The sequence below is a fragment of the Rhinatrema bivittatum genome, chromosome 11 (assembly GCF_901001135.1).
Source record: "Rhinatrema bivittatum chromosome 11, aRhiBiv1.1, whole genome shotgun sequence".
Taxonomy (NCBI): Eukaryota; Metazoa; Chordata; class Amphibia; order Gymnophiona; family Rhinatrematidae; genus Rhinatrema; species Rhinatrema bivittatum.
The window spans coordinates 68139619-68165469 of NC_042625.1; the positions used below are offsets into that span (position 1 = coordinate 68139619).

The 25851-nt window shown below is 44.9% G+C and overlaps 1 protein-coding gene across 1 annotated transcript in view; it reads right to left on the minus strand.

Moving 5' to 3' along the window:
- The window catches only part of LOC115073017 (calpain-1 catalytic subunit-like), a 62326-nt gene that overhangs the window by 22044 nt on the left and 14431 nt on the right, over positions 1–25851 (minus strand). The window contains exons 5-10 of the mRNA XM_029571125.1: positions 21679–21850; positions 17454–17537; positions 10424–10509; positions 10076–10153; positions 9167–9321; positions 3678–3841 (exon numbers count right to left, since the gene is read on the minus strand). Coding sequence (XP_029426985.1) covers positions 3678–3841; positions 9167–9321; positions 10076–10153; positions 10424–10509; positions 17454–17537; positions 21679–21850 — 739 coding nt within the window. The remainder of the gene's footprint in view (positions 1–3677; positions 3842–9166; positions 9322–10075; positions 10154–10423; positions 10510–17453; positions 17538–21678; positions 21851–25851) is intronic.

The window sequence follows — 25851 nt, forward strand, 5'->3', positions numbered from 1 at the left end:
TATTGAGAGTGGAAGAAGATTTTGCTGGTGGCTGAAGAGGTTTGGTGAGTACTGTTTTGCTGGGTAATTTTAGGACTTAAATTTTTGGAGGAGAGATGAAATTGTGGTTACATTAATTTTTAGTTTGTGTGCTTAATTAAAAAGGAAAGGTAGGTAATTGTTAGTGTTTCTCTCTTTCCCTTCCGCCCACACCTACTCCCATCCACCCGTAAGCATATTCTTTGATTTATAGACTTATCCCATTTCTAGATGCATATTGGACCCCTTAACTAGATGGGAATTATCTGTCTTTGTTACATGATGCAAAGAGGCTGTGATCCATCTCAAGAACAATGAATGTATAGTGAAGAGAGATGGTGAGATTTTGCTAAAAGCAAAAAAAGACAAGTGAAAACTTGCAGCCTGCAGACAGGTGGTAAGACTTGTTCACATGGAAACAGAGGAATTAACTTATGACACAGACGTTGTGGGCATGTTAATTATGAATACCTAATCAAGATCACGAGAGAGGAACTTGCACATGGGCTTGACCTTGTTGTCAAATAAAAGTGAAGTTTTTGATAAGTTTAAAAATGACTCTGCCTATGTTGAAAATAAATTTCAGAGATTTAGAATTTACCTTGGAGGAGAATTCTGCAGCAAAGAAATGGAGGAATTTCTAAGAGGCATAAAGTATGAAAAGACTATAAGCTATAGCTCTGAACAGAATGGACAGGCAGAAAGAAAGAATCAGAGCTTGCTAAACATGACTAGATGTCTACTGTTGGATGCACAATTATCTGATAACTCTTGGAGTGAAGCAATCAGTATTGCCAGCTATTTACAGAACCATCTGTCAACTAAGGGTGCAGATAAAACACCTTAGATGACTAAGAGGTTATAGGGGCATTTATGGAAGCTAAGGCATCATGGAAAGACTGAATGAGTTCTTTGTTTCGGTGTTTACTGAAGAGGATGTTGGGGAGATACCTGTACCGGAAACTGCATTCAGTGGTTATGATTCAGAAGAACTGATACAAATCACTGTGAAACTGGAAGATGTAAGAAGCATATTGACAAAGAATAGCAAAATGCCTGGATCAGATGGTATACACCCCAGAGTTCTGAAATAACTAAAAAATGAAATTACAGATCTGCTACTGGAAATTTGTAACCTATTGTTGGGCTTGTCTGTCATGCTTGAAGACTGGAGGGTGGTCAATGTAAACTGATCTTTTAAAAGGGCTCCAGGGGTGATCCGGGAAAGTATTGACTGGTGAGTCTGACTTTCAGTGCTGGGAAAAATTGCGGAAACTATTCTAAAGAACAAAATTACAGAACATATAGAAAGACATGGTTTAAAGGGACACAGCCAGCATGGATTTACACAAAGGAAATATTGCCTCACCAATCTACTATATTTTTTTGGAGGGGTTAATAAATATGTGGTAATTGTAACCTGGTGGATATATTGTAGTTGGATTTTCAGAAAGTATTTGATAAAGACTCCCACGAGAGAATCCTGAAGAAATTAAAAAGTCATGGGATAGGAAGCAATATCCTATTGAGGTCTGAAAACTGGTTAAAAGATAGGAAAGAAGAGTAGGACTAAATGATCAGTTTTGTCAGTGGAGAAAGGTAAACAGTGGAGTGCCTCAGGGGTCTGTACTGTCTCTTTAATATATTTATAAATGATCTGGAAAAGGGAAAAAGTGATGTGATCAAATTTGCAGATGACACAAAATTATTCCGAGTTGTTAAATCACAAGCCGATTGTGAGAAATTACAGAAGGACCTTGCAAGATTGGGAGCCGAGGTATCCAAATGGCAGATGAAATTTAATGTGGACAAGTGCAAAGTAGTATACATAGGGAAAAGTAACCCACACTGTAGTTACATGATGCTAAGTTCCATATTAGGAACTACCACCCAGGAAAAGGATCTTGGCATCATCATTTATTTATTTATTTATTTAAAATTTTTATATACCGACATTCATCCAGGATATCATATCGGTTCACATTGTAACGCAAAACAAACGCACGGCATGGCACTTTACATTGAACAGTAAAAACATGATAACAAGGCATTAACGAGAGGGGGGAAAATTAACATGGGAAGTTTTGCAATAAAATTATAAACAAAGTTTGCAATTATATACATATGTACAAAAGGAAAAAAAGAACTATGAGGTTAATTTTAATCAGGCTAGGAAGTAAGAAGGGGAAGAGAAGGGAGGAGAGCGAAGAAAGAGGGGGGCAGAGAGAAAGAAATACTTGAAATCCTCAGCTCAGTGTGTGGCGATGGTCGGAAAAGCAAACAGAATGTTAGAGATTATTAGGAAAGGAATGGAGAATAAAACAGAGAATGTCATAATACTTCTGCATCGTTCCATAGTGAGACTGCACCTAGAGTATTGTGTGTAATTCTGATCACTGCATGTCAAAAAAGATATAGCTGGATTGGAAACAGTTCCGAGAAGGGTCAATAAAAATGAAAAAAGGGATGGCCTTACAGCATTGCAACACAACAAGACAGACAAATTTAAAGCAACTTGGTCAATTTTCCAAACCTGGAATGAGGAGAAAGGTGCAGCTTTCTTACTGGAGGAGAGTGTGTGGGGGGGAGATCAGGGGGTTGAAGTTAAAACATTCTGTGTAATTGGTCTGCTTATTGTGTTTGTACTCTTATAATTGCAAACTCTTTCACTAAAAATTAATTTAAAAAAAAGAAAAAAAGGGATGGAACAGCTCCCCTATGAGGAAAGGTTAAAGAGGTTAGGGCTGTTCAGCTTGGAGAAGAGATGGCTGAGGGGGGATATGATAGAGGACTATAAAATCATGAGTGGGATAGAATGGGTAAATGTGAACTGATTATTTACTCTTTCAAGAAATACAAAGACTATGGCACACTCGATGATGTTAGTAAGTAGCACATTTAAAACTAATCAGAGAAATTCTTTTTCAGTCAATGCACAATTAAGCTCTGCAATTCATTGCTGGAAGATGTGGTTAAGACTGTTAGCATAGCTGGGTATAAAACAGGTTTGGACAATTCCTGGAGAAGACCATAAACCGTTATTAACCAGGTAGACTTGGGGAAAGCCACTGTTTATCCAGGGTGTTAGCAGCATGGAATCTATCTACTGTTTGGGATCCTGCCAAGTACTTATGAACTGGATTGACCACTATTGGAAGCAGGATACAGAGCTTGAGGGACCCTCGGTCTGACCCAGTATGGCAATTCTTATGTTTATATGCTCTATGTGCATAAAACACAATTTGTTCACATAACACATTATCAGTGCATAAACCATGAGTACAGGACTCCCGCAGCACAAACTCCAGATTCAGCCCCATAGACTAACCCTAGCCCTGGAAACACGACTCCGTCTCTGACCAGGAGTTATATTTCCAGCGTGAGTTCAGCCTATGCACAGCTCTCTGCAATGAAAAGCAATAGCTAATGCTTTCAGTTACCTGGGATTTGTATGGAGGAGCGCTGCGTGCGCACATATTTGCAAGTGATTGTGTGCAAAACTCTTTGTACCATCAAGAGTAAATTTTGCACACCAAAAACTTGCTGACGTGTGTGCAGAATATTTTAGTACAATTGCCCCGCCCCTCCCAATTTGGTTCACAGCCTGCCTGCGCTGTACATCGCAGTTCTCTCTCACCGCCGCTGGAGCTCTCACTCACACTGTAGATATAGAAGGCGATATAGAGGAAGTCCACCACGCCCTGCCTGCGCCGGTCCTTCTGCAGTAATTCCACCACAGCCGTGCAGGAAAGCTCCTCATCCGTTATCTGGTCATCCTCTTCCACCAGCCTCAGCTGGAACTGTGGATTGGTGAAGAAGGTCTCTACCGGGGTGGGGGGGGGGAAGGTCACAGTGCATTATAGTTTTCATCCCTGTACCACCTGACAACTTCCCCTTCGCATGCCTCTAAAATCCTAACCCTCACTGTACTTTGTAAGAAAAAGCTTAAAACACACACAAACTGTTTTTCCTGCTGTTGCTGAGCTAACTGCGGCCAGCCCTGACTTTTCTACAGCAGGCATATTTTGGTCCCTGCCAGAGGGCAGAGAAGGGCATGTCATGGCCCTCCCAGTTCGGCAGCTTTTTTGGATTGCCTGACCCACTCGATGCTGTATCTCCATCCAGGGAGCGGGAGACCCAAATTACGTCTGCATGGAGCCTGTGTGATAAAATGGAGGGACTACTTTAGCCTGTCACTTGGCAAGAGATTTTCACTTCTTCTTGACCCAGATGTTTACAATCAGGGCTGGGACCCGGCTAAGGTGGCCGCCTGCCCAGTTTTGGACAATTAGTACGGCGTCCGGTTACCACCGCCCCAGCTACTGATTATCTCCCCCACATCTCTCTGACCAGCCGAAGCAGTCTGTCAACATGTTTCCTGATCATTGCCCCTTCACATTTCATTAAATCTGTTTAGCGAAAGCAATTTGTTTTCCATTTAAATGCTATCCCAAAGTCTGGTGATCTAGCTGTTTAAGCTTGGGCCAGCATTGACCTTGCCACATGTACTGTAATTAGCAGTCACCAACAGAATCCCAAGGTGGCAACAATTATTGTTTTTATAAATATTTAATTGTAGGACCATCAGCATCAGGACTACTAAATCAGAAAGATCTGTGCCTGGTGTGGAATAAAACGGTCCCTTTTTACATTTTTTTTATTTATAATATTAAAAATGCTCACATGTTCAGGGGTCCAAAAATAACTCTGTGTTAACAATAAAATCCTTATATAAAAATTACTTAAAAACAAACAAACAAACAAACAAGAATAATTGCCACTTTGAGATTTTCTTGGCGATTGTTATCCTTGTCCCTAGTTGGATAAAAGTACAAGGGCCATTATCATTTTTCATCATGTGTAATTAGCTTATTTTTCACAGAATATACTCCTTTCCTGCTAATCCAGTAGTTAACTCCTTGCAGTTAAGGAGGCTGATTTTGAAAGAGCTTAGGCTCCTAATTTTGGGAGCTGGGCTCCTAAATTGGCCCTTCGGAAAATGCACGAGGGCTGAGTTTCACTAGGATCCTACATGTTGGGGGCTTCAGGGCTAGAATTAGGGCAGGAAAAAAAGAGAAAGGGCAATTTAAAAAGGAGTCACGCGTGTAAATGTAACATACTATCGTGGCTTTTTTAAAAAGCCATTTACACGTGTAAAGTGCACTTACATATGTACAATCTATGGACGATATAATGACACATATTGTAACAATTTTCAAAAGCCCACTTACACGGGTAAAGGGCATTTGCACATGTAAAACCTAATTTTAAGCATGTAAAATGCTTTTAAAAATTACCCTCTTAGGATTTAGCACTGATTTTCCGCACTAGGCACCTAATGTAGGAACATAAATCTAGGCAAATATATAGCAATCCTAAATGTAGGAGCTTAAGTTAGGTGCCTAACTTAGGGGGTTATTTACTAAGCGTTTTTCCCATAGACACAGAATGGCAGAAAGGCCTTAGTAAATCAGGCCCTTAGGTGTCTAAACTTAGAAGGCCAGCTTTGTTTGAATATTGGGCTCAATGTGCCTACTCTTACTCCTCGTGCAACACTGGACAAGACCACATTCGGATATAATTAGTGTTTGACGTTCCTCCAGCATGAGCTTGACTAGCACCACCTCTTGGTTATTTTATCTCTCTGTTTTATCATTCCGATGGCTATTATGGACTGTCTCGCCTTTTTCCCATACTTGAGACCATGGCTCCTCGCCGAAGGCACTAATGTGAAAGATGGGTTTCAAAGGGATCGAGGTGCCCAGCTATGGAGTTTGGCACCGAGATCCCCGGGTTTGAAATTTACCCCAGGCAGAGTAGCTAAATATAGCCGTGTACGTTCACCACCCAGCTAGATTTAGCTTCTTTAAAAAAAAAAACAAAAAACCAGGCATTTCCAGGGGTGTGCTCATATTTTACACATGTGCATTTTCACCATCCCACGAGATGGGGCAGATCTATGCTTGTACTTTTTATATAAACGAACCCCAGTGAAAAGAAAGGAACCCCTAAACCCTGGTGGACTCAGCGATGCTTTGCTACCATCCCCCCCCTCCTCCTTTCAAAAAGAAGCTTGATGATCAAGTATCTCTGTCCATGTTGCCCCCCCCCCTCAAGATCTCAGCAGTCCTCCCAAGGCCCCCGTGCACTCCCTCCCCTTCCCTTCCCTCCAGATCTAGCCCTTACTCTTCAAAGATTGCCACAGAAAGGCCAGCAGCAGGAGGGAACATTTGTCCCTGCTGCTCTGGCCATGCCAAATTCAAAATGGCACTGGCCAACCTGATACTGCACTTTGCCCCGCACAGGCATGTAAGGTTTGACCAAATCTACTGAAACCATTTTTTCCTTCCAGTCTCTGAAAACTCCCCAAAATATTTCAGGCGTGAAAGGGAGGGTCCCAAAACTACCCCTTACTAGAGTAGCATCAGTGCCTCCACACACACTGCATGGGTTGTGTGATTTCAGAGCAGAGTAGGAGTGGTAGAAGAGGTCCTGACACTCTCCAGTGGCTGTTGCAATGAGTTTAACAAAACTCTTGTGCCTCGTGATACAGGGTTCTTCTTACATGAGTCTCTCTAAGAGAGGGGTGCTGGAAAGTGATCTCTCCAAGAACCAGTCCTACCTCCTCTCCTGGGAAGGTGGCTGGAGAACAAGGTCGGGGTTCCCAGGCCTTCAGGACTAGGGAGGTCTAGTCTTAGAGTCCAAGAGTGGACTCCTGAGATATTCTGTAAAATAAAGGAAGAGGTCTTTAAGAAAAAACGAGTTAAGGGCTGTGCTTCTGTCTAAAAGAGATTTCTTCAGAGGTTGGAGAAAGAGGACTGTCCTTTGTGGGAGTCAGAGGTAAGACTGTCTAACAGGGGAAGGTCCCGAGACTTGCTGTCTGAGGAAAGCATCAGCCGGAGAACTGGATTTCAGAGAGCTGCACTCAGAGCATCAGGTACCAGGAGATGTAACCAGGAAGAGTGAGCCTATACCCAGAGCTGGTGCAAGGGTATTAGGCGCTATAGGCAAACCTTACAGCCTGGTGCCCCCTCCCCATACACAATTTTAATGTATGCATTTATCACAGATTTTACATGAAAAATGACACTCTGAGGTAAAAATAATGTACACGATGTTGTGATAGCATCACAACAGTGCATGTAACTAACAAGAAAACTCTGCAATTTGGATTTCATGTGGCATTAGACCTATTGTAACATGTTTCGTGTGGGTATGGTCCTCCTGTATCAACAAAGTACTATCTGCTAACACTCAAACAGTAACAGCCCTACCTATGAAAAGGAATACCACAAATATTACACCAGAATCTAAAATATCAATACACCTCCTATCAGGAAAACAGAACAGGCCAAGCTACTACAGTTCCCTACAGAGAAACCACATGCTAAAAGAATGCTTCATCTCAGTCTTTGCATGCAGAACACAAACCCTCATCAAATACAGAATAAAGCCACATAAAGTATAAATAGAAATGTGCAGACAAAAACTGAACTGTAAAACGCAACATGCCAAACTCTATACAGTGCAACAATGGAAAAACTAAAATATCACCATTCCTCATGAAACATCAAACAATAAAATCAAGATATATAAATCATTAATCATAATAGTAAACTCATACTAATAAAATAATTTCAAAACAGCTGATGAGTAGAATATCCAATAATTAAAGGCTCATACAAATTTTGAAAACTTTCCCAAACACCAATAAAATATTTCAAAACAGCAGACACAAACACCACCCAATAATTAAAAATAAGGATAAAAAAATCTCCTGCTCTCCGTATTTGGGAACTTTTCATTTTCAGTCTGAACTTGTCATGGATTAGAGGGAGGAGGTGGTGGCTGCAATACACAGATTTTCTCCTCTCTCTCACATACACACACTCCAACACAGGCATACTCGCTTACTCACACATATTCATGCACACTCTGTCCCCCAAAAATTCTCTCAACACATATGCTCTCTTTTCTATATGCTCTCATATACACATGCACTCTCTCCTCTACACGCTCTCTCATACACTTACACTTGCTTTCTCTCCTCTATATGCTCTCTCTCACACACACACACACACACACGTTCTCTCTTGCTCATGCTCTCTCATACACAAATGTTCTCTCTTCCTCACAGGCTCTCACCCCACACGCTCTCTCTTCCTCACATGCTCTCTCCCACAAACACATGCTCTCTCCCCATATGCTGTCTCACACACACGCACTAACACATGCTCACATGCATACACTCTTTTATACTCTGCCTCCTAGGTTTAGGCAGCAGTAGCAGCTTTCTTCTTGGACTTTCATGGCATCAGGATGCCGCCACTGTCTTCCTTGTTGAGCAGAGATGCTGCCTCTCTTCTGCCACATGGCCTGGCCGATGCTGCTTGTCTTCTGTTGTGTGATCTAGCTGATACTGCCTCTCTTCTGCCGCGCGGCCCGGCAATATTGCAATTGACCCTCTCAATCTTTTCTTCCGGCCACTCCTTCCAGCTGCGACGATTGTGCATCCTTCTTCCTGCCCGTGCGAGCCCACAACACATTTTCTCTTCCGGTCCTTGAACACTGGAAGAAGGTCCAATCGCCTAGGTCCTGCAGCTGCCAACCCAGTATGGCAAGTCTTATATTCTTATGTTCTTATGAGGAAGGATTGTTGGTTATTGGCTTAAGTGAAGATAAATCTTCAACAGACTTTCCCTTTATAAAATGCAAATCCCCAATTTTTTGAAATGCAAGCTCCACTAGGGGATTAACATTTGTCCAAATTTCTTAGTATTGCCTGGGCAGCCAAATAGATTTTCCTAGTTCTGGGTGGATCTTTCCTCATTGTTCTGTTTCCATCCTGCATTGCCTTCTCTTTGTCTTTCTTGGCCTATCTCAATCCTGATGTGGCTCTTTCCTGCCTTAAACTGCAATGCTCGTTGTGAGGTGGGGTGAAAGGGAATGCAGTCCTAGTCGTGTCTCTTCTCTCATATCCTCTGGGGAGTGGGGATTCACAGCAGAGGATCATAGAAGAATGGGCTCGAGTTCACCAGCCCCCTCCCACCCTTTCTTCAGGCAGGATTCCCTATACCCAAATCATCCCAGATGGAGAGCTTGTACCCTGCTCTTGAGAATTTGCATAGAGGATGTAAGAAGTACTCACTCAGTTTCTTGCCACCGCCAGCGTTGTACCCAGCAACCCAAGAGCCCTCATGGGTGCTGATGCCCCACTTAGAAGCGCCCTCATCCAGAGAATCGGGGTTCAGGCGACACACTTCAACCACTGTGAAGAACCTACTGAAGTCATCACATGATATCCTGGGAGAGAAGGACGGGGGGAAAAATCTATACTCTGAAGAGGTAATTTTAAAAGGAGTTGCTCATGTAAATTCAACATAATATCATAGCAATTTTTAAAAATCATTTACGCGCGTAAAGTGCACTTACACATAAATAGCCTATGGACAATTCAATGGCATGTATGTAGCAATTTTCAAAAGCCCACTTACACGGGTAAAGTGCATTTACACATGTAAAGCCCAGTTTTAAACACGTAAATGTTTTTAAAAATCAGGCCCATGTCATTCCTTGACTGCCTGACATTGTGTGACTGGTCCCTGAACTGGCCTCGTCATGTGTATGTGTGTGTGCATAAGAACTGGTGAATGGGCCGGCCCTGAAGTAGAGAGAACAGGATCACCTGTCTATAAAAGAGGTTTTGAGGTTTCTTCTAGGTGAAATGGAGGAGGAATATTTGTGCACCATATTGTAGGGTAGGTGCTGGAAAGTTATGGCTGAGGGCTGTCCCTCGTATATCTTATAGGCAGTGGGTACTTGGTGTCCGCTTGTGTTCAGAGGCCATCCCACACAAATCTGTTGCACGGCACAAAGTGGTTTTTCTATGCTCCAAATCAGAAGGGACCAATGAAAAGAATTTCATTGGTAGAAACTACGGCTTTGGGGAAGTTTACGAGCTGCATGCCCTGAGCTGTACAGCATTGCAGACACTGCCCATACTATGGAAATAATATTGTCATTGACCACTGTAGATTCAGCCAAATCCTAGCAATACCAAAACTCTCCATCCTCCTGCAGCTCCAGTTTCAATCGGTTCTTATCCTTTGCGCTGAATGCGTCCCACTCAGTAGATCTGAAAAGTGAGAGGAGCCAGAAGAGGATGGTTTAGTAGGGGTTTTTCACAGAGCATCCATTCACCAAAGGAGCAGAAGATAAGGCCCAGGCTCATCACCGTGGGGCCATGATGATGGGGTTGGAATGGCATGAAAGGGAGGGCTGGTCATGATGGGAGCGAAGGCTGGGCTGGAATGGGGTGGTAGGTGGAAAGGTGGGTTGGAGAAGAGGGGAAAGGGAGAACTAATTCAGGTAGAAGGGTAAGATGGGACTGGAAGGAACCACGTACTTGTCACTCCATGGACCATTGTATTCCACACAGCCCCAAGGGTTCCTGAGGCGAAACAAGAGGACATTGGCTACCCCTTTCTTGATCTGCAAACAGAAAAGTTTGGTGACCGGGGGACGAGCGTACAGGAGTTTGTTTGTAGGAGAGGAAGGCAAACAGCACAGAAGATGTGTGCTCTGATCGTTTCCTTCTCTCCCCTTACATGGCATGCACTCGAGTAACAGCTTAGGGATGAAGATGAGTAGATAAGGTTTCCTTTGCATAGAGCCAAGGAAAGAGCCAGCTAATTTGTTGGCTGCAGATACCAAACTTCTAGCATTAACATAACAACAAGGTAGGTGATGGCAGAAAAAGACCAAAGTGCTCCATCCAGTCTGCCCAGCTAAGATCCTTCCACTGCCAGACACTGGATATAGTGTCACCAACTGGCTGAGCCAGTCCTGGTTTTACTCTCAGTGCATTCGTGGACTTGTAGTTCAAATCTCTCCACAGGACTGGATGAGCCCGTCTACTTGATATGGAGCCAGTTGGCAACCCCAACTGGGCTTCCTTAAGTTAGAAAAGATTTTATTATTTCTTCCTTCCTCTATACTTTCCCCATCTTCAAATAGTTATTTTATTCCAGTTTATTCCCACTTTCCACAAAAGTTGTACAAACTTCAGTATTAGGAAGAGACTTAAACTGAAGTGGATACACTTATTTTGTTTACCCTGACACTGCTGCTCCATTTTGGGCACTTGGCGTTAAAAGCCCCCTTCCAAAGAATCTAACTAGAGAAGGGCCAGCATGATTAAATGAAGAAATTAGTGTGAATGCCTGAAAGGCTGATTAAATTGTGAAATCAGACGGGTATGAGGATAAGCTTTGCAAATACAGAGAAATCCCTCCCCCCACTCCTACAAGGAGGGCACTTAACGGGAAGCCAATTGATCTACTAGATTACCGTAATGGAATTGCATGTTCATAATGTCTCTTATTTGTCTTGTTTGTGAGTCTGGACTAGACTGTGAGCTCTATGGAGCAGGGACCGTCTCTTATGCATATCTGGACAGCGCTGCTATAGGAGTGATAACTAGTCATAGTAGTAGTCCTATGTATTTTGTTGGAATTTCACAGTCCAGAAATCAAAAACAAGAAAGGCAAATATTTACAGAGGCCCCCCCCCCTTTTTTTTTTTTAATTACAGCAGCTGGAAGGGGAATCACCTTAAAATGTCTTGCCATCATATTGGCTGAATAAAACACTCAAACTTTAGCATATGGAACAAGCCACAGCTAACATGGTAAACATTTTGGGGAAAGGCACGCGAAAAGGGAATTAGTTTGATGATTGGAGGGAAATTCAAAGATACAGAGGGCTTCAAAGGGTTAATCCTGTATCAGGGCACAATCTTCAAACTGAAATTTAAGATGAACTTTGTACCCAATTTTCAAAAGGAAAATTGGTTCTTACCTGTTAATTTTTGTTCTTGGAATATCACAGATCAATCTAAATGCATGCGTGTTTCATCCCTACCAGCAGATGGAGACAGAGAAGAAAAGCTTTACTGACACTGCCCTACTTAGGTTAGCGTGCCACCTGCAGTCCCAAGATGAGATTAAACCATAAACAACTTTGCTTCCCAGACCATAAAGGAGACTGAAAACTCCCAAACCTAAAAAAATTGCTTGCTATCTACACACAGTAAACACAGCTGTTTTTCAAGAGAGGGCAGGGCTCTGGACTGATCTGTGCTACTCCACAAATGAAAATGAGCAGGTACGAACCAATTTTCCTTTCCTGTTCATATCCCAGATCTGTCCAGCTGTGTGGGATGTACCCAGGCTCCCCTAAACCAGGCAGCAATCTGAAAGACCCATTCACAGCACACTCTTCCCAAAACCAGATGTTTCCGGTGCCTGAACATGCCTTGTGAAAGTGGGTAGAGAAGACCAGGTCATTGCCCAACAGATCTTGGGGACACCAACCAACAGTCAGCCCAGGCTGCTGCTTGTACGCTGGAAGAATGGGCCCAAAGCCCCTCGGGAATTGAATACCTTTTGCTAACATAAGCTGACATAAACGCCTCTTTTAGCCATCATGCAATGGTAGCTTTAGAATCTCCACTCCCTTTATTCGGTCCACCAACAAAAACAAGAAGGAGATCGGACCTCCAAAGACTGTTAGTGGCCTTTAAATAGCGCAACAGGACCCAACAGACATCAACAAGCTAAGTTCCTTCACACGCAGAACAGAAAAGTCCAAATTCCAAAAAGCAGATATCACCTTTGGTAAAAAGGAAGACACCATGCACCAAGAAACCCCATCCTCCGAAAACTGAAGGAAAGGGTCCCTATGAAACAATGCTTGAATCTCTGAAATCCTCCTGGCTGAACAAATGGCCCCTAGAATGACTACGTTCAACATAAGGTCCTTCAGTGCACCTTTCTTTTTTTTTAAATCATTTTTATTAGACACCTTTCTTAATGGCTCGAATGGAGGGCCATAAAGAATCCTCAAAACCAAATTAAGGTTCCACGTGAGGACGCGAATGCTCCACCCCTTGAAAAAAACAGACCACATCGAGATGCAAAGCCAGGGATACCCCGTGCACCTTATCTCTGAAACAGCCCAAGGCTGCCACCTGGACTGTTAGAGAATTGAATGCAAGCCCTTTCACCAGACAGTTCTGCAAAAAAAAAAAAAAGCCAGAATGGGAGCCACAGATGCTCGAAGAGGCGCAACACCCTCTCAGAGGCATCATGTCTCAAATCACTCTCCACAGCCTGACGTAAGCGAATGAAGAGGAAGATCTCCTAGCCTGCAACAAGGTGGTACTGACGTCCACTGAATAGCCTCCTAATTGCAAATGATTCCTGTCAAGGTCAGAGACAAAAGTGAGCTGCCTGATCCAAGAACATTAGACCTTAATGAAGTAACTTGGGATGATGCCCAAGCCTTAAAAGACCAATCACCGCCAGATTTACCAAGTCCGCAAACCACAGGTGTTTCAGCCATTCCGGAGCCACGAGGATCACCCTCCCTGAGTAAGCCTCAATATGCTTTACTACCCTTCCGATTAGGGACCAAGGAGGGAGGACATTCAACAGAATCCTGGCGGGAGAACAAGACCGTAGAGGCTCTCTGCTGTGAGCTCTCGCCTGCGACTGAACAACTGGCATGTTTTGGCATTCTGCTTCGATGCCTTCAAGTCGAACTGCGGAATGCCCCACCTGGAGCGAATGAGAACTATTGCCTCTTTCCCCAGCTCCCATTCTTGTTAGTGTTCGTGGTAGTTGTGGGTGGATCCTTGGGCCGGTGGCAGATGACCATGCCCCCGGGGGAAGATCCCGAGAGGGATCACCAGTCAAGCTCAGACTCAGAGTTGGGAGACAGACACACACTAGTTCTTTTATTAAACAGTATATTGAACCACCAGAGGTGGCAGTAGTGAGCTGGAACTGCCCGGCTGGGCTGTAGTCCCTCAGGCACTGGAACAGCGATCCTGGATAACTGAGCTGTAGAGAAACTGAATATAGTGAGTAGGCAGGGTATGGAGAGTTCAGGACAGAATCTTGATGGTAACACTCACACAATAGTCTCTTAGAAGCAGCCCAGGAGCTGGAATGAAGTAGGCCCTCGAGGAGCGAGTACCTGGTTCCAGGGACAGCTCTGAGAGAGAGATGGTAACTCACTGGTGTTGTAGGCAGCGAAGACTTCCTGGCAGAAGTGGTATTCAGTAGCAAGTCAGGGAACGAGGGCCCTCGAAGAGCGAGTACCGGTTCTTGAACCAATTGCTTCATACTGATCCCAGCATCCTCTCCCGGGGGATGCTGGGAGCAGTATGCAGATGAGCCTTCCGGTCCTCCTCTACTGCAAACCGTGCGGGGCCTCTGGAAGCCTGGGCTGTGGAAGTCAATCCCTGGATCGCTTGCGGTGACCTCTGGACTCCTCTCCTGGGGGATGCTGGGAGCAGTATGCAGATGAGCCTTCCGGTCCTCCTCTACTGCAAACTGTGCGGGGCCTCTGGAAGCCTGGGCTGTAGAAGTCAATTCCTGGATCGCTTGCGGTGACCTCTGGACTCCTCTCCCGGGGGATGCTGGGAGCAGTATGCAGATGAGCCTTCCGGTCCTCCTCCTGGCAAGATGATTGTCCCTGTCATCTGAAGGCATCTACGGCAAGTGAGCTTCCTCACCCTCTGACTACTCCATAACCTGGTTGTCATGGGTGGGGGTTAGCAAGGGTCCTCTAACTCTCCCTCAAGGAGATACCCTGCTCACCTTGCTGGGCCGTGGTAGGCTAGAACAGCAGGAATGCTTCCCCCACCCCACCCCCCCCACCCCCCGGTCCCTTTTTGGTCACATAGACTCTGCAGCTGCAGCAGCAGCACAAAATCCGTGGAAAAATCCTCTCTGGAATCAGATCCTGGCCCAGCTAAATCCTTGACACCCCCCCCCCCCCCCCCTGAATCCTCCAGAGCACTGTCAAGGCCTTCCATGACAGAGGAAAGCAGAGGACGAGAAGACGACTCCTCCCCCTCCCGTTCCTGCAGCTTAGGAGCTGGCTCTCAAATGGTTACCATTCCTGCGCTGCCTTGAAGGACTGTCTTCCCGGTCCCTGCCGAATGGGCAGATTTCCTGGCCCCAATCATCATGGTCGACCTTGAACTGACTTCCTCACCATGCGCACAGCGAGGATATAAGCCCGACACTTCCAAACACAATTTGGTCTCCAAACAGGCCCAGCAGCGTTTACCTTACTCGACGGACACTGGCATGGCAGGCAGGACACGCGTGGCATGGCTGGAGAGGGTTGCCTGAGAGCTAAAAGAAATGGCCCGTGGTGACCAAACGCCAGATCCCGGAGTCCCCCGCAGCCAAATCCTGCCTCTTCCTTGGCTCTGCTAAGCTGAGCTCCACTCAGCTGCTGACTGTCCCTTTACTTTTCTTGTGTTTTTTTAAAGAGACAGTAGCCCTTAACTCAGCAATAAAAGAAAACAAACACTTTCCTGATCTGCCCGAGTGAAGAGGAGAGACTGCTTCTGAAGGTCCTTGGAGATCTGAGGGAACCAGATCACTGGTTTTCAATCTTCCAGCATCCAGGGGCAGAGCAAAGATAAGGGTCACCAATCTCCCTGCTTGTCTATCTCCATCAGGGGAATGGCCCTGATGGCACCTAACAACCCTGGGAGCAGCAATCATCTTTCTTTCTTTCTCTTTTCCCTTTTTTTTTTTAAATGAATTCAATTTCCAGACTGCAGGTCTAACACCTCTACCATCTGCTGGGAACAGAAAAATACCGAGGGACTGCAGGTGGCAATTTCAGCAAAGCTTTTCTTCTCTGTCTCCATCTGCTGGTAGGGATGGAAAATCCCTGCATCTGGACTGATCTGGGGTATGAATAGGAAAGGAAAGTTCATATGTATCTTCCCTTTGAAAACTGCCAGCAAATCTGCTTGCGTTCTGTGCAGGTAAACTTTCTATGGAAATAACGCTCACAGATCTGAAAACGAGGAGGGCAATTTTCAAATGATTTTACTTGGGTACACGTGGAAATATGGCTCCTGAAAACCGTCCAGACTCCTTGCGCATTGAATCACAGGGAGAAAGGGGCGTTCCCATGGATGGGGGAGGGAGGTTGGAGGAGTGAGAGTCAGTACAGATATTTGATTTAAAATTATCCAGCCAGAGCTTTACCCATGGATCAGGCCCGCACAAATAGCAAGTGGAAAGTCCATGGGGACGTCACAGGTCAGATTTTCAAAGGGAAATGTTGTGGGGAATCTGAAAATGGCCCCCCACAATCTATGTGTGTTATTTTCCAGTCCTGCCCACCCATAGCAGACTCCAGAAACGCCTTCCCTACATGTGGCCTGGAAGTCCCGGTGTTGGGAAACAGCACCCATACTGCTTTGGGGGGTAGGGGGAGGGCAGGGCAACTGTCAATCTTGGCATTCTACCTGAGTAAATGGGTTTTTAATCTTATAAACGTCTTTGAAAATTACCCTCATGCTGATGATGCCATCCAATGATCGGATCAGATTTGCATTAAATGTGACGCACCGGATGACCAGAAAACACATTCTGTTCTGAACATCAAATTAAAGTTTTCTTGGGTGTAACAAGACTTCAGGGTGAAGCAGAACATCTTTATAAGATCTGTGAAGCTCTAGTCAGCAATGAATCCAGTTTCAATTTAAAAAGGGGTTCGGGCGGGCTGGGTTCAATCCCCAGCTCAGATTTTCCACTCTCGGGCTCAGTCAGGACTGGGGGTGCCGGAAAGGTCATGGCGATACCTAGTGCCCAGATTTAGGGGGTTGATTTTAGACGCGTTGCTCGCGGGGAAAATGCTCCCATATCCGTGTCTGCGGGCCACGTGCGAGAAACACGGATTTTAAAAGCTGCGATTAAATGTAGTGGAAAAGGGGGTGGGTAATAGGTGTTCCAGGGCGGGGCCAACTGTTATGCTCATAACCGCATATTTTAAAACTGGAGGCTGCAGCGCGCAGCGGCTGGTTTGCCGTGCATATTTACTGCTGCTCCTGATGAGGAGCCAAGTCTGCTGAAACCACGTTTTAGGGTTTACACAACAGGGTGAGGGGGTCCGGGTCAACTGGGGGACGTGCAGGGTGAAGACCCAGAGGGTCTAATAGGAAAACTGGGAATGTCCCTTACGTGAGCAGGTTTTAAAATCCGCCTGCGCGCGTTAAAGCCAGCAAAGTCCTAAGGAAGATACGCAAGGTAGGTTTACTCGAGTAACCTCTTAAAATTAGGAGCATACTTACGCACGGTAGGCGAATTTTAATCCAGATGCACGCAAATGCATGCATGATTTAAAATTCCAGCGTATCTCCGTTCGCACGCCCTTACACAATGTATGGGCACACTCGCGCTCGTTTTAAAATTAGTGTAGGGTCCTGAATTACAGGACTACAGAAAGAGATCTGGTACATGGCTGCCGTCATCAGAATGACTGAACTAAGTATTGGGAGGGGTTTTAGGGGCACACGCTTTTACAGTGCCCTCTCCCTCTGGTTCCCCCTCTACTTACAATGTTGGTTCCAATGAGAGCGTAGGCGTGGCCCATCACCATCCCGACCTCATTTGTCTTCCCAATGTCCGCTATGTTCGATACCTGTTGGCAAAGTGTTGCACATTATGAGTTGTTTGTGTACTGAGATAAATTCAGTTTGTGCATCTCTGTTGGGCAGCCCAGATCCACGCATGATATCTCAAGTCAAAAAATCAGTTTAGGTTTATTGTGTGCTGCTAACACTAGGCTGCTGAACATCACTTCCAAAGGATCAGAGCCCATTGGGTCTGGCATTACCAACAGGCGCTACATCAACTGGGCAGAGCTGAACCAGGCTTTTGTTACCCTTTAGCATCTATACACTTGCACTTCGTATATCTAGCACCACAGTGGTAGGCATAAGTTGGATTAACTCTTGTATGCACATCTGGGAGGGGGTGGGAGGTTTAGGGGTACTGTTAAGCATTGTATTGTATTGTATTGTTTTTCTTTAGCATGGAGCTGGGAGGTGTCAGTCAGCTCTTATGCCTCAACTTCTAAAATGAATAAAGAGATTTGAATTTAACTCTTGTGTGCACGTGGATTAACTCTTGTATGCACATTTCCTTAACAGGAACCCAATTAGAACAACTGATGGTAACGGGCAGCTGATGTCAGTCATACTGCCCATTACTGCCTCACTAGTAGCCAATCAAAACTTTTGTGTGGACGCAGGCATGAGGACAAAAAGGGGGTGGGAGTGGAGGTGTGGCAGGGTGAGCTAACACAGCTGGAGAGCGCCATATTTGGCTAAATTTGTGCAGACGAGGCGGTCGCATAAATAGGAGGTCCAAAGTTATCTGGGTGAAGTTTTACCCACATATTCAATGGAAAACCTATCTGGATAAGATCCACTGAACATCCGGGCAACGTTATCTGCTTGCCGGCTTTCTGAATTTGGCTCTCCAAGCATTTTTTCCCATAGGCACAAAAGAGGCTATTTTCATGTGGTCAGCTAAGAGGTGAAGGAGGTGGGCACCTGGGTACCCCATAGCAATTGTGCATTTTGAAAGGGAAATGACCCAGATAGTTCCCCTTAGATAATTTATTGCAACCATGCAGGTACAAAAATAACCGGGTACTTTGCCCCTGCTTTGCCTGTGGATGAGCTACAGAGGGGAATCTATACAGATTTATTTGAATCTTCAGTATAGGGATGTAGTTTACTCCCCCAAATGTAAAGGCTAAATGTACCCACAGAATAATACGGGGGGGGGGGGGGGGGAAGAGAAAGGGGAACAGTTTTCAAACCCAGAGATTTAACTACCTAACTCCAGGCTCCATGATCCTTTTGAAAATCTTTCTTCCTGTTTGGGCCTTAAAGCTGAAACTTGCAATCTGACTGGGGGAGGCTGCTCTGATCTTTAAAATACAGAACGCTCCACCTCATTCCTGTTTCTTAATCATCTGCAGGGTGATAAAGACTGCACAAGGTGTGTTTTATTTGAACAGGGAAGTCGCAGTTTTGCTCTTGGCCTCTGTATCCTGGAGATCTTAATCCTCCTCTACCCTCTCCTGCAGCATAAGGCAGCGAAGCTTGGCCACAGTGGTGCTCCTTCAGCTGCACAGTGCTGGTGCGAGGGTTTGCGGCTGTCCTAGGCGGTGATGACAGCCCAGCATATCTCTCTCTCACTCATTCTCTCACTCTCACTCCTCGCCGCCCCATTCTAAATGCCGCCCTGGCCTCCGACTCTGCCGGTGCGCTCCCGCAGGACTTACAACTGCACCATTTCAAATTCAGTTCATCTGCATGTCTGTTTCTTCTTTCTGGATTTCCCATTAACTCTTACCTATCCCTGGCCTAGGAACCGCTGCCTCTGTTTGGCTCTTTGCAGTCCTGCTATTCCCATAATTTAGCATTGGGGTTCCCCAGGTTTAACATCACAGGGCCTTCAGCATCCATTATGTAATCAGGGGTTGAAATGTTAAAAACAAAAAAGGGGGAAATGCTTTGTGTATTTATGTACTGGAGCAAGTGGTTTCCACTGTCTCTTTAACGGGGATACTGTAAAAGTCACCGGAGAGCGGGCAAACGCCCGCTCTCCCGGCGCGCGCACAAGCCAGTGTCTTGTGCGTGCGATACAGTAAATAAAAATATTTAAATTAGGGCCCGCGGTAAAAAGAGGCGCTAGGGACACTAGCGTGTCCCTAACGCCTCTTTTTGGACAGGAGCGGCAGCTATCAGGGGGTTTGACAGCTGATGCTCGATTTTGCCGGCGTCGGTTCTCAAACACGCTGACAACCACGGGTTCGGAAACTGGACGCCGGCAAAATTGAGCGTCCGATTTTCAACCTGCGAGCCGCCGGCTGATTTCAAATTTTTTTTTTTTTAACTTTTTTTAACTTTCGGGACCTCCGACTTAATATTGCCATGATAGGAGACAGGTCCTGAGAAACAAAATCAATAAAGGGAATTATTAGACCTCTTTTTTTCCATCAATAAGCAGGCTGAAATAGCCATTACATGTGGGTGATGTCATCTGGCAGCACCAAATAGACTTGTCTCTCCTAACTAGTAGAGTTTTGAGCTCTACTGAGCATGTGTGGGAATTTCCTCATGGGTGTTGTCTTGTGAGTGCAATGACCCACTGTTTCATTTCTAATATTGCCCTGGTAACTCCTTTAGCTAGGGACAGACAGTCGAAAATTGTGGGGAGGTACCCAAATCCCTGGAAAGGCAGTGAAGTCCCCAGATTCCACCTAGTAACACCAGAAGCCCCATTGTGTCATTGTCACTCAGACAACATGCTGGAGGGACTCAGAGCAGTGTGCGCTCACCTTCAGCTGCTTTACAATTACACTGAGACTCTGAAGATGCATGTGACTCTTTGACAGCAAAAAATTTCCAAAAGATGTCCCTTTCTTCTTATGAAGTATCTCATAAGTACTCATGGCAGGAAGTGAAACTCGCTGTCCATTAATTAAAAAATTTTTACAGGAAGGTTGTCAGTTATGTTTAAACAGGTCCCTCTGCATATCCTCTAAAAAGCCTCCCTGAACAAGGAAGCCACAATTTAGCCTCACACTATGTATATCTGATTGGCTCCATGCAGACTATGATGCTATGAATGACATCAGGCACTCACACACTGCATGGACCAATCCCAAACTTCCATTCTATGTGAGGGAATCTGTGACATAAGTTTCACTCATGGCCATGCCTTGGGAAGCAGTTTAAAGAGTTTGCTGGCAATAAGGCGTTTGATCAACTCAATAAGCTGAGTGTGGCTACTTGCCATGCGTAGTGGTGCCCAGCTGTGTTTAAAAAATTAAATCTTGAAACAAAAGACCCATTGATCCTAGCACCATGAGACCTGGCTTGAGGACAAACCTCTGTCTACTGACCTAACCTCCAAGGCTTTGTCTTAGTCTTTCCTTGACAGATCAGACCAAATATTAACCTTTTTACTCAACTGCAGCCAAAATATGTACTCCAAAGGAGAAATCGGAGGATGTTTTCTTTGTCCCTTTATCTCACACAAATGAGATTGCTAATTGTGGTTTGTACACATCTTAGGAAGGGAACCTGTAGGGTCTCCAAAGTTCTCTGGATAATTCTTATAGTGAAGGTATCACAGCTTTCAAAGGATCCCAGCATCTGTAGGACTGCTGAATCTGCACTACAGAAATATTTTGTGTTTTTCAGCCAGATTCATCACAGGTTTACATCTAGAGGAATATATGTGCAGCCACCTCTGGGTGGTGGCCAGTGCACTATTTAAATATCGTGAAAACCTGAAAAGAAGAGGAGAAGCAGTGTGTAGTCATTAACCAGTTACAGCTGTATGACCGGGGTCAGAAAGAGACAAAGGAACTTTGCCCAATGTCACCCAGTCAGTGGCAGATGTGATATTTGAACTCACATCCCCCCGTTTATCCTGACCTGTTGCTGTTCGCTCTGATCACATCTCCTTTCTTGATAGACTTTTCGCTTCCTTGAGGCATGCCCTATTCCTACAGCACCAGTATGCCTCTTCCCTCTCCCTTTAACTGAGGCTTTTATACCACCAATCTTTGTCAGCTCTGAGCTGTGTACAATATAAAACAATATAACATCAGAAATAAAAGCATAAATAAATCCAAGCAATAAACATACTTGAAAAAACATAAGTATGTCCTATCCCTCCAACACTAGTATCCCTGCATTCTCTCTCTTCCCTGAGGCATGACCATTTTCCCAGCACCAGAGTCCCTGTCCCCTCACCTTTATGAAACAGGATAAAAGAGAGTTCTTGAACAGTGCCTTGTTGACAAAGTCCCAGAGTGCCTGGGGAGCCAAGGAAGAGACATTGATTGATTCAGCAATGCCCCCAGTGAAGTCCTCCATTGCTTCGGAGATGTTACCGGATTTCAGGCAGGCATAGCTTTTGTTAATTCTGCATTTGAAGACAGACCAAGCACACAGTTAAGAAAAGGATTCTGACGCATGTATGTTAATGCTGCTGCTTCTGCATATTTTGCGTGTAGGGGGAATCTCCTGGTAGGATACTTCTTCTCTGGCATCCATTATCTCTGTTTCATCTTCAACCCATTCCATAGCCCTAATCTGGTGCCCAGACTGCGAGTGGTGCAGGAACCGACAGCACAAGGGCCAAAGGGAAGGGAGGTAGCATAAAGTTGGCTGGGGGTAGGGGGGGGAGGAGGCAAGGTGGTAGAGAGACAGACAGGGAGCAAAAAGCAACTGAAAGGGTTAATGAGGAGAAACAGGAAAGGAGAAAGTAAGATCAGGGGGAAGAGAGACAGAATGAGAGAGAAGAACGGAGATATATGGAAGGGAAACATAGAAACATTGTGGTGAGAGAGAAGGATACAGTTAAGAGATGGAGAAGGAGACGGCTCTATGTATGCAGTCATAATGTTGGCCAACCCTACCTGGTTTGACTTTGCCTTTTAAAGAAGGAAAGGGGAGGGGGCTCAAAGAGTGTCTGACACAGGTTTAGGAAAATGACACATTGAACAGTGAGGCCCACGGCATTTTGAAGCAACTAACCCGCTGACATTTCTTCTCCTATGAAGGTTGGTTTAGGTAAGCCTTAGGCCTTCTTTCACCATTATTGACTCTGAGGTCGATATTCAGGGCCACTTAGCCGGAGAAGTTACTATTTATCCGGCTAAGTGGCAGCTACTAAACACAGCTGGATATTCAAACACCACCACGTAGCCTGATACCTACTTATCCAGCTAAGTGGTGGGCGAGATGGGGGCATAACTGGGAGGACCTACTTAGCCAGCTAATTTCCCTAGCCGGCTACGTTTTGGATATCGACCTCTTTTTAACTAGCCAAGAGACAAAAAGTCCAAAGCATTCTTTTTGGAAGTCCTGCTGCCCTTAAGGTATTTCAATTAACAAAAATATTGCCAAGTACAAGCGATTGATGGCCTTGAGGGTTAATTGTGGGAACTTTACAGCAACAGCAGTTAGGGCTCACTAGGGGTGATGTTCAGTAGCCCATGTTGTTGCAAAGTATGAGAGCACTTTGCACCTGCAGAACTGGTACCCAGTTTTCAAAGAGAAGCAGCGGGGACCATTCCCTTAAAAAACAAAAAAAATACCCGGAATTACCTGGGCACTTTGCACCACCTACGGCTACAGGGCGGCAGGGGCAGGAGCAAAGCATCGCATGTACCTGTGAAAATGCAAAGCTCTGCCCATTGTTCCCTCCTCCGGCACCTAAATGGCCCCTTTGTAATCCATCTAAAAGGACTCATATTTTTAGCGGCTGCGAGAGGTACCATGTTTAACTAGGGGAATCCAGCTGGGTGACTGTTTCTTTCATTTAATTAATACTTTTATATCCCAGATTACCAAATTGTTGGGACAGTGATTCAGGGACCAGGCAGCTCCCTATGATCAGAGACAGGTTGAGCCAGTCCTGGGCATGGGCCGCAGTTTGTGGGGTAAGGGGTTGGGGGGGGGTGCAATCACCCAGAATCCAGTCCCACATTGCAGCCTGCATGTCCCTCTGCCACCTTAAGTTAAACATAACAAAGGCAGACTTTCTTCTCGTCCCTCCCAAAACCCATTTCCCCTTTTCCCGTCTCTTTCTACATCTGTGGACAGCACTCTCATTCTCCCACTCCCCTCACCCCACAACCTCGAGGGGGGTCATCTTTTCTTTCTGTTTCTGTGCACAACCAAAGTCGACAGCAAAAGTGTTTTGTTTCTTTCTCTATAACATCACCACAATCCACCTCTTCCTTTCTAAACACACTTTCAAATTCCTTATCCACTCTCTTCTCACCCCCTGCTTTGACCACCGCAAACTGCTCCTCACAGGTCTCCCTCTGAACTATCTGTCCCCACTACAGTCTACTCAGAATTCAGCAGTGTGGCTTATCTTCCTCCAGTGTCATTAGGGTCACACAGCCTTTCTTCTCAAGTCACCAGGTTGCCTCCTTATCCCTGTCTTCATACAAATCAAGGCTTTCATTCTACAGCTCCTCGTTACCTTGCCTCTCTGATCTCCCCCTCCTCATAACCTCCATTCATCAGACAAGCTACTACTACAGCTAAACATTTATATAGCACTGCAAGGTCTATAAGGCACTCTACAGACACACATAAGAGACAGTCTCTGCTCTATGAAGCTTACAATCTAGTCAAGGCAGACAAACAAATAAATAAGCATTGGGGAGAAGCAGGAAAAAAAACCCATAAAACCTAATAAGTAGGTTAATGGGGGGAGATTAACTGAAGACAGGGACCATTTTATGTAATAGGATAAAGCTGTGAAATTTCAATCCTTGCCCCACAAACAATCTCTACAAGAAAATCACAAATGGGGTGGGAGGCAATGTCAGAGCAACTCACTCTCAGCCCTTCTCATTAACAGAGAGGTATATAACTTTTAAACTACAAAATATGAGCCATCAGAATTAGGAAAGCTGACTTAATCTGCACCAAACTGAAACCAGGAAAGCTAAAACAACATTAAAAAAAACCCCCAAAGCCAACAGAATTAGGAAATTAGGACCCATGTGAGCAGGCTCTGCAGAAAGTGTGGCACCGTGTGAAGAAATCACTTCCCAAGGTCATTTAGAGGGTCATTTTCAAAGGTTTCTGCATGTGAAAGGCCCCGGCAGGTGTGCTCGTAAAGGTCTGTGTGGAAGCCAATTGTGCACATAAATTTATGCACGCTCACTGCAGTCGGGGCAGGGCAGGACTTGGCACGCAGAACTGATGCACAGGTAGAAGCGGGTGCCATTCGTGCACATACCGGGGAGTCTTTTCCCCCACCATTTTCAAAACAAATTTATGCACATAAAATTCCCTCGGACATTAGCAGTCAGTTCCGTGCATAACTGGTGGGCACAGACTTTATTGCTAAGTGTGGTTAATCCTGTCTTTCTGCATCTGAAACAATCTTCCTGAATTGGCGATTCACGTCCCCTCTCTGGCTCTATTAACATCCTGCTTAAAAGCCCCATTCCTTTGAGCTTTCTTTTAAACCTTAAACCCTGGCTTCTCTCTTTCACAGCCTTATCAATTTTACTCATATTTACTGTAATAACTAACTATCCTGATATCTCCTGTTTATCTTGTGTGTCTTCACTACATTGTAAGCTTGATGGAACAGGGACTTTCTTACACGTATCTATACAGTGCTGATAATGTCTGGTATCACTATTAAAATGAAAGGTAGTAGTAGTGGTAGGTGCAATGGGAACAACACCAGGACTGGATCAGCCTCTCAGGGTTCACCTGGGTGAATACTGTAGGAGTTCAGTTAACCATATTTGCATATACTGTAAGCCCATTGCATGCATCAAAAATATCAAGATCTGGTAATATGGGCAAAACAAAGAGAAAAGCTGAGCACAGAGAAAGAACTGACGCACCATAGCTGCCAACCTTTGTACTGAAAACAGCAACTGACAATGAAGATGATGATTGCACAAATATAGACATGTAGATCTTGCTTAGGGAAATCAGGATTACACTTCCATGCATGCAGAAGGGCAAATCTAGACCTAATTCCATCTGGCAACCCTGAAGTCAGGATAATCCTTGGTTTTGTTGCATAGAAACTGGTCCCTGCCACCTTCAGGGGTGTAGGGGATGAGCTTGGAGAAGAGACAACTGAGAGGGTATATCATAAAAGTTTCTAAAATCATGAGTGGGGTGGAACAAGCAAATAGGAAATGGTTGGTTACCCTTTTAAATAGTATTAGGACCAGGGGACACCCCAGAATACTAGCCAGTAGCAGATTTAAAACAAATCATGGAAAGTACTGTTTGCGTATGTAAAGGAGTGCATGTTAGACCTACCTTAGAAGTCCAGGATCAAGCATTTAGCCTGGTCCACCTTAAGACAACCCACAAGGGAATCCCGGTGCAGGACATTTTCCTCTGGGAAAAAGGATAAGTCACCAGGAC